The 14,579-nt window shown below is 42.2% G+C and overlaps 1 protein-coding gene across 2 annotated transcripts in view; it reads left to right on the top strand.

The window, feature by feature from the left end:
* supt3h (SPT3 homolog, SAGA and STAGA complex component) overlaps positions 1-14,579 on the top strand; it is a 74,475-nt gene that overhangs the window by 41,770 nt on the left and 18,126 nt on the right. For both annotated transcript variants that reach the window (XM_028999006.1, XM_028999015.1), the window contains 3 exons: positions 8,922-9,008; positions 9,276-9,369; positions 11,664-11,800. In XM_028999006.1, coding sequence (XP_028854839.1) covers positions 8,922-9,008; positions 9,276-9,369; positions 11,664-11,800 — 318 coding nt within the window. The remainder of the gene's footprint in view (positions 1-8,921; positions 9,009-9,275; positions 9,370-11,663; positions 11,801-14,579) is intronic.

Raw genomic sequence — 14,579 nt, 5'->3', positions numbered from 1 at the left:
TATTCTTAGGAGAGGCCAGGTGTAGTCCACCGGAGTGGACCGTAATTGTGAGCGCGCTACTTAGCAGAAGACCGCAGCAGTAATAAACCAAATTACATAATAAATTCTTCCCAGATGACCTGCAAACAATTCTCACTCCTTTTTTTTTTTTTTTTTTCTTTCTTTCTTTCTCAGTGAAATACACAGTGTGTGTTCCCCGTGTACAGTGTCTAGCCCCCTTTAGCCCCTCTCCAACACACACACACACACACACACACACGTCCATATATACATCCATACATCCACGTCGTGACACGCTCTCACACTGAGTGGAGTTTTAAATGTTTGCTTAGCTGAAAGATTGTTTCCATGCTGCTAATCATTAGGCCTTGCAGCCATACCTCCACTTCCTCTCCATCAGCACACTTACAAACTGTATTAGTCTGTCTGTTTTGGTAACCTCTTAATTGATGGCTGCCATTTAAAGCTATTTGGTGGCTGTCTAAAAACAAAAGGCCTTTTTTTTAAATGGGAAGAGCTGTGCCTCAATCATACAATGTGTTTAATTCTTCACTTATTCTTTTTAATTGCAAATAGTTGCTCATAGATATATAGGAATGTGATGTTTGTAGTTCAGAGTCATGCTGTGGTAATATTTGGACAGTACAGAGAGAGAAAAATGGCAGGAAAAAAGCAGCACCCCAGAGACTACACACACTGTGCTGTGAGAGCGAGTGTCTGAGACGACTGCCCCCTCCAGTAAATGGGTTTTGGGTTTCACGCTCCCTGGCCCGTCTGCTAGACTCCTTGGTTTTATATCCTGTTAACATACTACCAGTGCGGTGCTGAGTGTGTCCGTTATTGTTATTTTTATTATTGTTGTTATTATTAACATAATCATCGGTCATATCTGAGATGTCTTTGTCAAAAGATCTCGCTGTAGTTTTTTTTTTCTTTCTTTTTACCCCCAGCTTCTCACCCCTTAAATAAAGTCATTGGATCCTTTCTGGGCTTCGCTGACCAAATGGTGAACAATGGAATAATTAAAAAGCAAAAAAGCCTTGTGACAAAAGCTGCGTGCTGGTTGCAGTGAGTCAGACAGCGTCATATCCAGTTTATCTCTCTTTTGTTGTTTATTTCCCCCTCTATCAGCATTTAGGAGGGATTCAATCCGCAAACAAGGACGCTTAGTCTATTCCAACCTTGAACACATCCTGGGACCGCCCCCCCTGCCCCCCACCACACCCCTCTTTTTCCGTCAACACTGACTCACACAGGCCTATACACTTTGTTCCTTACTCACAAAGACGGAGTGTGTAAGACACACACACACACACACACACACACACACACACACACACACACAGAGTTCAGTTCATCAAGAAGTCAGCTGGCATTCATATGAAGAGCGAGCCCTGGAGTGACAGCTGGAGAGGATGATGTTATGGAGAACATGCTCTTCAGCCGAGTCCTGGAGTGACTGTACGCTGAACAGTGCACATGACGTTAAATGGTTCAAACTGCTTGTGCTTCTGGAAACACAAAGGACAGGATGTTCTAACTGTTCTTTTTTTGCTTGTTCCTGCGTTGTCTGGAGTGTTCTGCATACTGGGTGCTTGTATATTTCAGTATTTCATTAGATTTAAGGAATTTCTCCTTCTATGCAGATCATAATGACCCCATTCCTGTCGAGAAAACTCGTTCTTTTCCCCATTGTGGATAAAGATTAGAAAAGCTTCAGTCTTTGTATATTTGTAACAGACCTGACAAGTCTTCAATACCAACATTAATTAAGCATTAATACATGAAGGAGAGAGAGTGTATCACTGATGCATTGTATTTTCCTGATATACACTGAAAATTATTGTAATTGCACCACAATTTACCTTTTAAATAATTTAAAACTTGCTACAAAGCAAGTTTCTACAAAGCATTCAAAGCACTTAGGCCTTGTCTCCACAAGCAAAGTTCCATCTCTGAACTTGGCAATGTGAATCAACTTTAATTAGACAGAATGATATTTGAAGTGATAAATCATAGTGATGATATTGTGAAATATTGTCTCTTCAAGGGTTTTTCTCAGCCAGTTAAAATGCCAGGTTTGAACCAATCAAGTCATAATGTACTAGGTGAGTGGAGATGAATTCAGTCTTCAGTTTAGCCATGTTTAAAAAGCAATCCAAAGCACAATTTCACGAGCTAATGCAATTAATGAGCTTATAATTTGGCCCCCTTGCATGGTGCATTCAATTAAAGACGCCCATTTAATGGCCAAGAATGGGACTCGCTGTTAAGCTTTTGTAATCTGTGCAGTAAAAGGCTGTAAAGGTGGGCAGTCTTTTGACTGACTGGCTGTATGGCCCGGGTCACTGATGTCTGTTTTACTTACGAACCCAAACAGTGCCATGAAAAGCCATCATGCTCGCCTGACACGGTGGACGTGAATCAGGGTTCAGTTGTCCGCTTCCTGCAACGCCAGGTGCAAAAGTTGGCAGCTCTGCTCCTGCGGCTCCAACACTCCCCTGGACTTTCTCTGATTCCAGTCTTTGTTTTAAAACTGCAATTTCTTTATACGATGGCTTGGGTGCAGGCCACGGTTGTAAATTTGATTAGTGCGTGAGAAACTTTCTCCTGTCTGTGCCCATAATGCATTTATTTATGATTCAATTGCACATTACAATTTAATTAACAGTAGCCAGACGGTGAAGTTCAGCGCAAGGTTAGAAATGTTTCAGTGGTCGTCTACAGTTGTGTTGGCATGTATGCTGGGAAAATGTTGATATAAAAGCATCTTCACCTTAATACTCATAATTTGTTTGTGCTCATATCTACGAATGCATGTGAGGATAATTATTCCCACAGTTTGTTGTCGGATTTTATACTAAAATCTGTTCTGCTTCCCTAAAATCAATTTTTCTCCAAATTGCTCAAATATCGCTGAAGATATTGTGATACCAGTGATGGGCGATAATCGCCCAGAGACCTAACCCATCCCCAGCAACAACTGCCAGACTGCGTCTTCTGCAACATCTAAATGGAACGCTATGCGGTTGTTATTGCAGGCATCGCTAAATTCTTTAATCAGATGTTTTCCACACGGCAACCAATCTGTTTGTCTTGATTTAAAAGACTCCTACCTGACCATGACATTGACTTTTAGCACCGTAAAGTAATTTGCCAGTTGTGAAAATAATCATGGCCCCACACCGTTGCACAAACAGTGAAACGGTTACAGTCCAAGAGCCAAAGCTTTCACTCACCAAATCAGGGTCTTAAGCCCAAAAAAAAAATAACCCTCAGAAATACTCAGACGTGTTTATGTTTTCAGAAGGTGTTTGTCTGGTTGTCTTCTTCATATTTTTGTTGACTCTATTTACCTTGCGGACTTCAGGTAGTGGGTGGTCTGCCAGTGATGATCCACTTTTATTTCAAACAAGCCTTTTAGCTGTAAGGTCAAATAGCCACCATCTTTCCTATTTTCGTGTTATAAGAGCCCATTCATCCTTCTGGTCTGTGGTCGGCCAGGTTGAGAGGCTCTGGCACGTTCAGACCAAAACCTGCCCAGCCAGGGCCAAACTCAGTCCGGACCCCAACTGAGCGATGTGGGGGATGTCTGAGGCCCTCGTACTTCGGGTGCTGAAGGTATGTATGAAATTAGCATGTCAGGTCTCCTTCAGGTGTTCTCCCTGAGATATGTCAGGGGTCTCTGGGTGCCTGAGCCAATTAGCCCCCAGCTTCCTGAAGTGGGGAGGGACCAAAGTGCTGGCAGCGCTGCCCAGTCTGCTGTGAGAGCTGTGAGAACGCTGGACTACAATGCAAAATATTTGACACAATAAATGAAAATCAAAAAATGTATATTAACTTCATGTTATTTAATTACAACGCTTGTTATTTTAAAATGTGATTCTTATTGAGGAATACTGTATGATATGAATAATCAAAACTCGCAATCATACAACACACAAACACGTTATTGTAAATAGCAGGAGACAAAAAAATTGTAAATTTATAAATTTATAGTTGATGAAGTATGACGTTTTATACTAGTGATTATAGATTGTTTGATTTCTCTTCAGGTTATGTCATTGATGTTGACATGTGCAAGTCCATTTAGATGAGCATTTATTTACTGTTCAGCAAGTTCCAGGAATGGCGGTATTTATGTTTTCCGGCAGTGACATCATTACGAAGCCATTTGTGTTTTGTGATAAACATATTCATATCAGCAGGTGCGTTTGTTATGAGCTCTGCTAAAAATATGCCTCCTCGCTTGTTTTCACGAGCTGAGCTCGCTGGTTCCTGTAAAATGCTATTAGTCCCCGTCTATCGCACTGATACCGAAGCAAATGGGAAGATTCGGCTGTATTTACCCAACAGCCCTGCTTTGAGGGACTCTCCGTTTCGGAAAACATTGATAACGTCCCCCGCCAAAGATCATCATCAAACAGCAAAACTGCAGCCAAACATTCTGTCCCTGGCAAGTGCTCTCGGAATTTGCGTTCGCATTTGATATTTTTCCGTGCTTTTTTTTTTTTTTTTTTGGTTTGTGCAAGCGTTTTTGGTAAATATTCTGTTTTTCTGTTCTCTCCTCGGTATAATTTGAACGACACCCCTGGAAAAGTTCACGACGCGATAAATGCTTCATATTTGTGGTGAGCCCTGTATGTGCGCGAAAAACCCTTAATGATTTAAGGTTAGGGATTTGTCCAAAGATTAATCTATCCAATTTGCTGGTGAAATCTCCCCGGGTTTTACGGTTTTGAGGCGTCAGACCTCAACCAGCGGGCCGTTTAACCCCGGAGGCGTCCAGCGGTTGTGGAAGCGGCTTTGCTATGCCCCCGAGTGTCTTTGTTTTCCCCCTCTTTCAAAGGAAATGGTGTAATTGATCTTTACATGGAGGCTGCGACTGGAGCGCGCCCGCCGCTTCCTGTTACCTTTCCAGTGTAATCAAATAATGGATTTCATTTCAAAACGGCGCAGTAGCGGCGCAGAGGAAATTATGTCCAACAGGCCTGTTTATTTAACTTCTGCCACTCTGTGCCATGAAAGCAAGTCCTTTTTCTTCCTCCGCTGTACAGTGACATGAACCAGCTTGTCGTTGCTGATGTCCCGGGTTAAAAAAAGGAAAGGAGCAAGGCACCGGGCGGTTTTTCCTCAGCTGCAGAAAACAATCAGACGTCTAATGAGATGATGCGTGTCCTCGAGCGAGTTTCTTTTATTGCCTGATATTTCATTTCAGTCACCTGTTGAAAAGTAATCTGGTTTTCCCACTCCAAAAAAAAAACAAAAAAAAACCTGACCCTTCTGGGATGGTGATCTGGGGATAATGAGGAAGATAAAGACGAGCATGGTGTTATGATGAACTGTAGAACGAGTGTATCTTTGGTCCCGCATCGCAGTTTTGGCGTTTGCGGAAAAGTTTAAATGAAAGTGATTTGAAATGGGACTTCTTTTTTTTTTTTTTTTCCCCAGAAAAAAGGGGCAGATGACTGCAGGCATATGCCCCCCGTGTTTGTCCTTCCATCAGTGTCCCTCTTGGTCAAATTTCAGTACCACAGAAACCATAAACTAGTACATCAGAACGGCAATAAACACTACCCCCCACCCACCCCACCCCACCCCGTCTCGAGCATTCGAGAGGTGTGATAGCTCTGGCATTCCAAAAATGGTAAAACTGTCCTTCAGTGTCCAAGCCAAATGTCAACAGAGAGCGAGAGTGAGGAAATAGCCCACAGTGATCCCACTGTTCAAGCCCGGCCAGGGAGCCCCTCGCACAAAAAAAGCCGGACGGCCGGGCCGACGCGCCACGCTGGACTCCGGCCGCTCTGTTCATTTACAGCGGGGTAAAGGGCATGACTTTTAACGATTAGCGCCAGGAGATCGAATCTGCGCCGCGCCCCATGCATTTTCCGTCGATATTGCGTTCATTCTACATTTTAATCACATGCCACTTTATTTTTTCTGGCTGTGATTCAGATGTCTGACCTTGTCCGCCGTCTTGGTATTTGGCTCCACCATTTGTGATCTGGGAGGGAGACGGATGCCTTTTTTAACCACTGATGGGATGTGCAGCTCCTTTTTCACTGCTGCATTTGAGTTTGAATAAAAAAAATAGAAATATATGTAGTAAATAAGAAAAAACAGACTACAAACACACTTCTCCCTCAGTGGTATCAATCAACACAAATGCAGACTAGTCTTTTATATGGAGTTATCCTCGACCTCTTCAGCCAGATCTATATTTTGGATGAACTCCATAAATGGTTTACAAATTTTTCTTGTTTTTACCATTTGTCCTCTACCAGAACATTGCTATACTTCTTTTTGGATGTAGCAGACTGAGGTCCATCATTATCTGCTCACTATTTTTAATTGTTTTACTGCATCTTTATTAAACGTGTAATTATATGTCTATCCTGGTTCATTTTGTTGTGACCTCATTAATTGGTCCAAAAATTACCACAAAAGTGCAAAAGTTGTATTGGCAGATTAATGCCTAAAATTATAACACACATAGCGTTGCAGAAAAGAGCTCTCAAGGTCTGCCGAGGGGGATCGCACAGCCCTTCCTGCAGTTATTAAAACATCATAAAGCCTGGTTAACTTGGTTTTCCTGCCGGCTCACCACCGACAATGGCGCGCTTGTCTTTTCCCCGCCAGACCAGACCCCCCCTCTCCCTTTCCTTTTGGACTTTTGTGGAGAAATTAAAATGTGGCCCTCCAAAGAGCCGTGAGCCGACTGACTAAAGCTTCCCTGGAGAGGCATCCATGCAGCCATTTCCAAGTCTGCCTTCTTGAGAGTTGTCTCTAGTTATTTTGGTGTGAAAGCAGGTAATGAAGCAGGTAAAATGTAGTCACAGAAGAATATAGACTGCAGTTGTAGGTGTCACTGGCCCCGCCAGGTCGCGATGTGATCTGGGACAGAGGGGCTGCTAAACGGGGGGGGGGGGGGGGGGGGGGGGGGGGGGGGTCGAGGTGGACACCAAGAGGCATTTTTGTCTATTAAAAGCGGCTCCTCTCTGAACTGAGGGACGGGCATGGCAGCTGGCTTGTCTGCTTTGGGGAGACGCCAGACCAGAGGGATCTAAATTAAGCGGTTCCAAGCCGCGCACCTTTCAAAATGCTCCTCCTATGTGGGGCCTGCGTGCGGCATGCTGGGATAGACGCTCGCAAGCAAACATATTTATGACCGACAAATGTTTACAGAGCCCTAAAATTACTTATGTGCAGTTTGTTAGTTGACTGTATGTAAACAATTTTTTTTTTTCTAGCTTGGCCAGCAAAGTATTTTAGATGTTTAATTAATGAAACGTTTCAGCCTTAATTTGGCCAAATGCATTAATAAACTTTGAGACTTGTTTGTTGGGTTTCTGGTGACGTGAAGGAAAGGACCCTGGAAGCAATCGTGTGTTTTTAAAGAGACTTTAGTCACTGATCTGGTTTGGGCCGAGCCCCTTTTCTCCCCTCTCTGTGTGATGGCGGGGCTGGGTTGAACGTACCAGAAAGTTGACACTGTGATCTTTCCATACAGGAAAAGGCTCCTTTTAATTCCAAGGCTTCATTTTTATTTGCTGATTTACATGTAGACAGCTATCATTTTGTGAGGAAGGTGACAGTGATAGATGAGGTGTTTTGGCTCTTGGGTAATAAAACAAAATTATAGCGCTTTACTGAATGGGCATTCGTCATCTCTCGCTCTCTCAATCCCTCTCTCTACTGAAGATTGTTTCCATATGATTGCAGCATGGCTATTTCCACTTGTTTTGTTCTCTAATCTAATATTTTCTTATATATGTATATATTTGTTCAAATGTTTGCAGCTGCACCTCCAGAATTAAATAATTGTGTTAGTAGGCGACCGGCATATATGTAGACCCGACCTTGTTCCATGTACTCATGGTTTATTAAAGACTGACGTACTCGTTTGGAGAATAAATAGCCTCAACAAGATGACTTACATGTAATTTTCTCCCCTTAATCTAGTGACTAACTGATTCTAGTGTATAAAAGAGAACTCTAGCAGGCCAAAACAATCACTGGTGTTCTTTAAAAATTGATCTGACACTAATTGGCCCAGATATTTTCTCTGAGATTTGCATGAGTGAAAGTGAAGTGATTGTCATTGTGATAAACTGCAGCACAGCACATGTGCACACAACGCGTGAACCGGGATTTGAACCGGCAACCTTCTGATTACGGGCCACCTCTGCCCCAATATCTCTAGCTAACTAGAGATATTGATCTGGATATATAGAAGTTTAACTTTAGGGTCGCACAGAAAATTCTCGAAAGAAATCGTAACACTTTGTTCTGTCTGGTGGAGAATCAACCTGCATTTCTTTGTGGAAACATTGGGCAAGCATCCCAAAATATGAATGTGAAGCTCTCATTCGCATTAGTTTACTATATTTCCACCGCAAGTTAGTAATAACCCAAAACAACAACTCCTGTGAAAAGGTTCTTTTGTTCATTATATGCATGTACATAGATAGATAGATAGATAGATAGATAGATACTTTATTCATCCCAGAGGGAAATTCACAATACCTGTATTCATTAAAAATTATGCATATGGCTCACATCTAGATCCAAGTTAGTGGATTATTTATATCTGTTTTTGACTTTTTGAAATGTTATGTTAGCCCTTCATTCACAGGGTCTTGTGGTCAGACTTTGGCATCCAGTTGGACCTTGAAGCTTTTGCAGCGATTCTTAGTTTTGAAGCAGCAGGTCATTTTTGTGGCCTGTGCTCTGTGCACCCATTCCAAAAAAATGTTGTTTGCTATCTATCACCCTGTTCAAGGTTTCAAAACAAAGCCGGGCTAAATTTTCGCCCGTCCTGCACAAACACTGGAGTTAGTGAATAGAGTTGCTGATGGCTGCCTTAAAACGACAAGATCCCCAGTAATGCATCTCCCCCCACACCCTCCCCTGCTGTCCAGCTCCACCAGGCCGCTGAAGTTTCGCTGTTAAGAGGGGCGCGACTGATAACTGCTGAGGATATTTTGTTCCTGATGAGGAAAGACAAGGTAAGCATTAACCCACGTGAGCTTCTAGTTCACCAGTTCACATAACTGGTTTAGTTTTCATTTTAGCTCTTTATTTGAAGATTTTAGTTTGGTTTGGTTTGTTTGGACTGATTTTGCCACGCATTTTTTAATTTTTTTTTTTATTTACTTCAATTTTGTAATATTAAACGGTTTGTTTTTATCACCCACACCTAGTTATAAAGGACCGTTTCTCTCACATGCATCAAATTACACTGTCTTTTTGACGCCTCTCATTATTCCTCTTAGAAAAAAGTGCGAAGACTCCTCAAGTATATGCAGTTCAGAGACTACAAATCCAAGCTTCTAAAAATGGTCGATGATGAGGACCCTGTAGATTCAGGTACAGCTCTTCGCATTTCACTTTTTTCTATTATTCCCCCCCCCCCCCCCCCCCCCCCCCCCCCCCCCCCCCCCCCCCCCCCCCCCCCCCCATGTACACTGTTCACAGATGACACGCAGCCATTTACTGATGTTCAGATACATCCTTTTGACGACAAAGTTTAGGAGCCACTGAATTAAATTTCACCATCTCGTGCCTCCTGTCAGTAATGAAGGCTGACAGGAGGAGGCCCGTCTGTGGAGGTAATTCTGTACACCGCAGTCAATCAGCGTATGTCATTGCCGCTCTGTTCTGCCTGGTGTTCCGCCCGGAGAATCCCCGACAAAACCTGAACGAGGTTTTCATGTCGTTATGAGAATCGTTGGGTTTTTACCCCTCATCCGCAATGTAACCCAAGATGTAGAATAAGAAGTTAACTCAGTGTTCCGAAAACAGTTGGAACAGGGTCTGCGTGTGTGTTTGGAATGTTTTGGGATATTTTGTTTTGCTCATACAGTGTATATTGCAAGCATGAACATTCTAAATCCAGTGTGGGAATAACATTTTTTTTTTTTTCCCGGGTTGATTTAAACATATGTCGTACTCAGCTGTACTTGCTAAATATGCAGGCTTTAACCAGACTTTCAGATGATGCACATGTCTAGGTGCACTAAGCTCTAATGTCTGGTTGTATTAAAGCTCTGTGTCTGGTTGTGTGCTAAATAGCCGTGATGAGGGAGACACTGAAGTGATTCATTAGAAAACAGCGTCTGGTCTCATCTTCTCTCTCTTGTCCTGTTGGTTCTGACACCGTTGTGGTCTGAAAATGGCCCTCCCATCGCTCCATGAGCTGAAACCACTGCAGAAGCACCAGTAGTGTGTGTGGTCTCATGTGGTTGGTCCACCCCACCACTCCACGGCCATGAAAACTAAGCAACTGAGCAAAAATAAAAAAGAAGGGCCTATGTAGGACCAATATTCTACTGGAGGAATGCCCAACGTGGGTTCTCATGAAATATTAGGGCAGTTCATCTGAAAGTGTAGAACATTTAACCATTGTACATTCCGTTACTTGTCTCTTTGGAGCATTTGGTGTCTGTCGCCCATTGTCATTCGATCAAACGTCGCCATGTTTCCTCTGTTTATTTTGTCAGATTCGAACGCCGTGTTTGATCACTGCAGATTAGCCTTGTTTACTATTCCTCCAAACCAACATTTTCCAAGCTCTTTTATTCACGTAAACATCCCACTGCAACAACTGGCACATTTAGAGCACATTAAAGCCAAAAATATAGGACTAATTATGTGCATCAACATATTTGTGCAGTTTGAAAGCAAGTTTACACAAAATGGCTCTTTTAACATTTTGAGTGAATTGCCAGGTTTATTTAGGAAGTCCACAATTGCAGTTCTGTACAAGGTTAAGCTGTGACAGCTCCAGCTGACATGGAGAGATGCGTAGCTGAGCTTTTTCATTAAGGCCTTACATATTCAGCCTGAATAAACAATTCCCACCGGCTCAGATCTCATCTCATCCCAAAATATTTCATTCTGATTTTCTTTGATTTTGTTTTGTTTGACTCGTTTTATTTTCAAGAAGGCAAAGTCTTGAAGCAGAAGCTGAATATAGGAAAAAAGAATCCTAATTCATTAGAGATTAATATGTTTGGAAGGTCAGCCATAATGGCACCTTTTCTTTTTTAACACTTACAAGGTTATGGAGTAAAACCTTAAAAAGTACAAAACTTTTGACTTGTCTCAGCCATCTTTATGTATACATTGGGAATAGTTTTCTCGCATTTCTGAAAGCATTCTTATGATGATACTTATGTATGCTTTTCCTTCACTCATGTTAACATCGATCACATTGATCAGATTTCCCGAGAACATATCATTCATTTAAATGAAAAAAAATGATTCATGCTTTAGGTTCTTCAAAAATAGCCTCCATAGAGAATGTTTGCCCAAATGTTTGACTGGAGGTGTATATAAAACACGGATATCACAGGGGTTTAAGTTTAAGCTAAATTCTCTTTTGAGTATCCAGAATGTCATTTTATGTCATAAACCAGTAAGTGTTGGATGGAGGAGCACAACCCCACAGCACTATATCCTGTTGGAGTGAAGTGGGCTAAATTAGGACAGAACAATGCATGGAAGAGTGACATTCACCGTCCCCCCATCCCACCACAAGCTTCAGGTGTAAACATCTCCAGCTGCTCAACAGATGTGCACAAAGTGAGCAAATGTCGCCAGCTGCCCCCCCCCCTATGCACATACACACACCTTCCACCCCTCTCTGTGCCCACTTACAGACAAATACAGCAGCGGCACTGTCAACAAAAGGAAGAAGCTCTTTCAGGACTTCCTCGGCTCCATCGACCAGACCGGGGAGTTCTTGTCTGTGCTGGAGGAGGATGACGTGGATGAAGTCAAGCAGGAGCGGATGGAGGTGAGTGGGAGGAAGAGCGCTGACAGGCCTAAAGCCCAGTACTTACTACCCCTCACACATACACGTCACCGACGCGCCTTCCTAAAATGGCTGAGGTCAGCATTAGAGCTGTGCAGATTCTGTACTGATGTGGCATGACAGTGAAAGGGTGAGATGGTCGTATCTGTAATGTGTCAATTTTTGACTTTTTAACATTTTTGACTGCACACATCTGTTAGCCACGTTACTGACTGCATGTCAAGATGCAGAAAATAATTCATACATATATGCATGGCCAATACATTAAAAACACTGGCAGGTGAAGTGAATAACATTGATTATCTGGTTACAGAGACTCCTCTCCACAGGTGGGAATGCCAGTTTATGGCGCCATATATCAGAATGCGATGGTTAGTACCTACTAAAAGTGCTTCAACAAAGGACCAGTGAACTTGACAGGGTTACAGTGGTGCAGGTTTCATCGATGGCTACTCAGTCCGGTCTGATCCCAAAGAAGAGATACTAGAACAACTGCTCAGAAGAAACCGCTTAATGCTGGTATTGATCAGGGACACAATGGGTCTTCTGGTTCATAGGCAAGTGTGTTACCCACTAGGCTACTACCACAAGTGAATGTGGACCAGTTAACACTGGAATCCTTGGTTATTTTTATTACAAAAATAAATATATAAAAACCCTTCATGGTTACTGTTGTCCCTGATTGCAATGGTCTCTTGAACGGATGGTTTCCTAACTGGAAAATAGGCAGAATCATGTCAGGTCTGGAGATGCCCACTGAAAAATATCTATCAGAATATGCCATTTTTTAGTTATTAAATTAATATTATGAAATATTATGAAATTTCCAGGCCTATGGCCAGTTTAGTGGTTTGGCAGAAAAGTAAGAAAAAAAATATATATCTAATGAACATTTTGGATGCCTTTTCTCCTCTTTCATGGTGCATCTGTAGACATATGTGATTATCCTGTCTAGTTTGGAAAGTGTTTTCTAAAAAGTGTTTTGAAAGCCAGAGCAGAATTGCCATAGAGAGCTTTTAACAGTAACAGCGGAGGACGGTGGGCAGAGTCAGGAGTTACTACCCCTAAGAGTTTATATGTCCCGTTTCAATTAAAACCAAGACCCAGTAAATCTGGACGCAGCCCAGAAGACTAGTGGTTTTCCCCAAAACTTTGTTCCTCACAAGGATTTTAATGGGTATGTTTTAGCTATCAGGACAATCTTTTGGTGGGGGGTGGTGGTATTACGGAACTGGGTTCTCCTGGGCCTCCCACTTTGCTGCGCTCGTGAACCTCTTCGGGGTGGTTTAAATGGCCGCTCCCAGTGTACAGCGTTACTTTGTCTAGTGCCCTTCTGTGTCTGCGTGACCCAGGGCGGATCATTTTTCTTGTGAACTATTGCAGCAAAAAGTGCCTCCTAACGGTTCTAATAGGAACCTTTGTCTGCATGTTACTTGTCTGCATGTTACCTTTAAAATGGCCACAAAATTAGCTCCAGGAGAGCCTTTTCAGGGGCCATTTTATGATCCGCCCATTGAACAGTTTTCAAAATAATTATTTCTTCTCTCTAATTATTTTTGGAAGCATATGGTGTCATCCCCATCTTGTATTTTTTAAAAATATCTCACTTGCTGATGCAAATTTATTTAAGCAGTCTTGTGTAAATACCATAGGCATTATTCGCCTGGATATCCAAACCCACAACCTTTGGTCAAGTATTCGGTCAACGTTCCATTTCCCAAAATACATATGTGCACAGCCAAAGCAGTCAAGCATCTAGGTCAGGCTGAGGTATAATTTAGATCCTCACTCTTGCTGGTGATCAGATGGAGGATGGCTTTGCTTTTGTCAGCGGTGTGGATTGTATTTCCCCAGGCAGACCATCAATCATCTCAAGGGCCCTCTAAGATCTCCTGACAATCTGTTATTTTCTCCGCCACGTTCAGATGGGAATGCTTAAAAGTCTCTTTGTCATGATGGGTGGGATCCTCAGTTGTTTTTGCGTTTTAATGCCACGGTGACAGCAGTCTTCAGAACTTGCTATTTTGGGACATTTGGGGTTGTGTGCTTCTCAAACTCTTACAAAATGTCTTAAAAGCGCCAGTCTTTTCTCTTGTTTTTTCTTTTTCTGTTTAAATTGGAGGACTACTTTGGTAAGGCCAAGGCTGGTTAGAAGGGTTTAAATAAGTTCAATCATGGCCTCATTGTGGCGTATTTGAGTCTTATCATCAGTGGATGTGCATCAGGACAAACTCTGAGAAATCACTATTGGGCATGTTTAAAGACAGCCCTCTTTCATTCTGTTGCATTTCCCCCCACTTTGCAGGTAAGATTTAAAAAAAAAAAAAAAAAAAAAAACTACAACATGGGGAAATTTCATATGTCACTATCATTTCACTATCACTTTAATCTGTTTAGAAAGGGCTTTCGGCCTCTCCCTCCCTCTCTCTGGTGTGCATTGAAGGGGGACTTGAGGATATTATTTTGTGGTCGAGTCCCGGCTGTAAGTAGCATCAGGTGTCTTGTTGAATCCTTCACTCTTTAATGTGTTTTGTTAAGGCTCATTAAGAACAGCCCAAGTGATTCACAAGACCGACATCCCAGCTCCTCTTCCAGTCCTTTTCTCGACCCAATCAAACTTCACGATGCAATGCAAGTGTTTTAATATGCATATATAAATAAATTATATAAACCAAAAAAAAAAAAAAAAAGACCTCTTGGAAGAAAATAGTTCTTAAACCGATTTCAAACTCTATATTATCTGAGTACAGAAACTGCTGTA

The sequence above is a fragment of the Denticeps clupeoides genome, chromosome 1, assembly GCF_900700375.1.
Source record: "Denticeps clupeoides chromosome 1, fDenClu1.1, whole genome shotgun sequence".
In the NCBI taxonomy this organism is placed as follows: Eukaryota; Metazoa; Chordata; class Actinopteri; order Clupeiformes; family Denticipitidae; genus Denticeps; species Denticeps clupeoides.
This window is presented reverse-complemented; position numbering and strand designations above follow the sequence as displayed.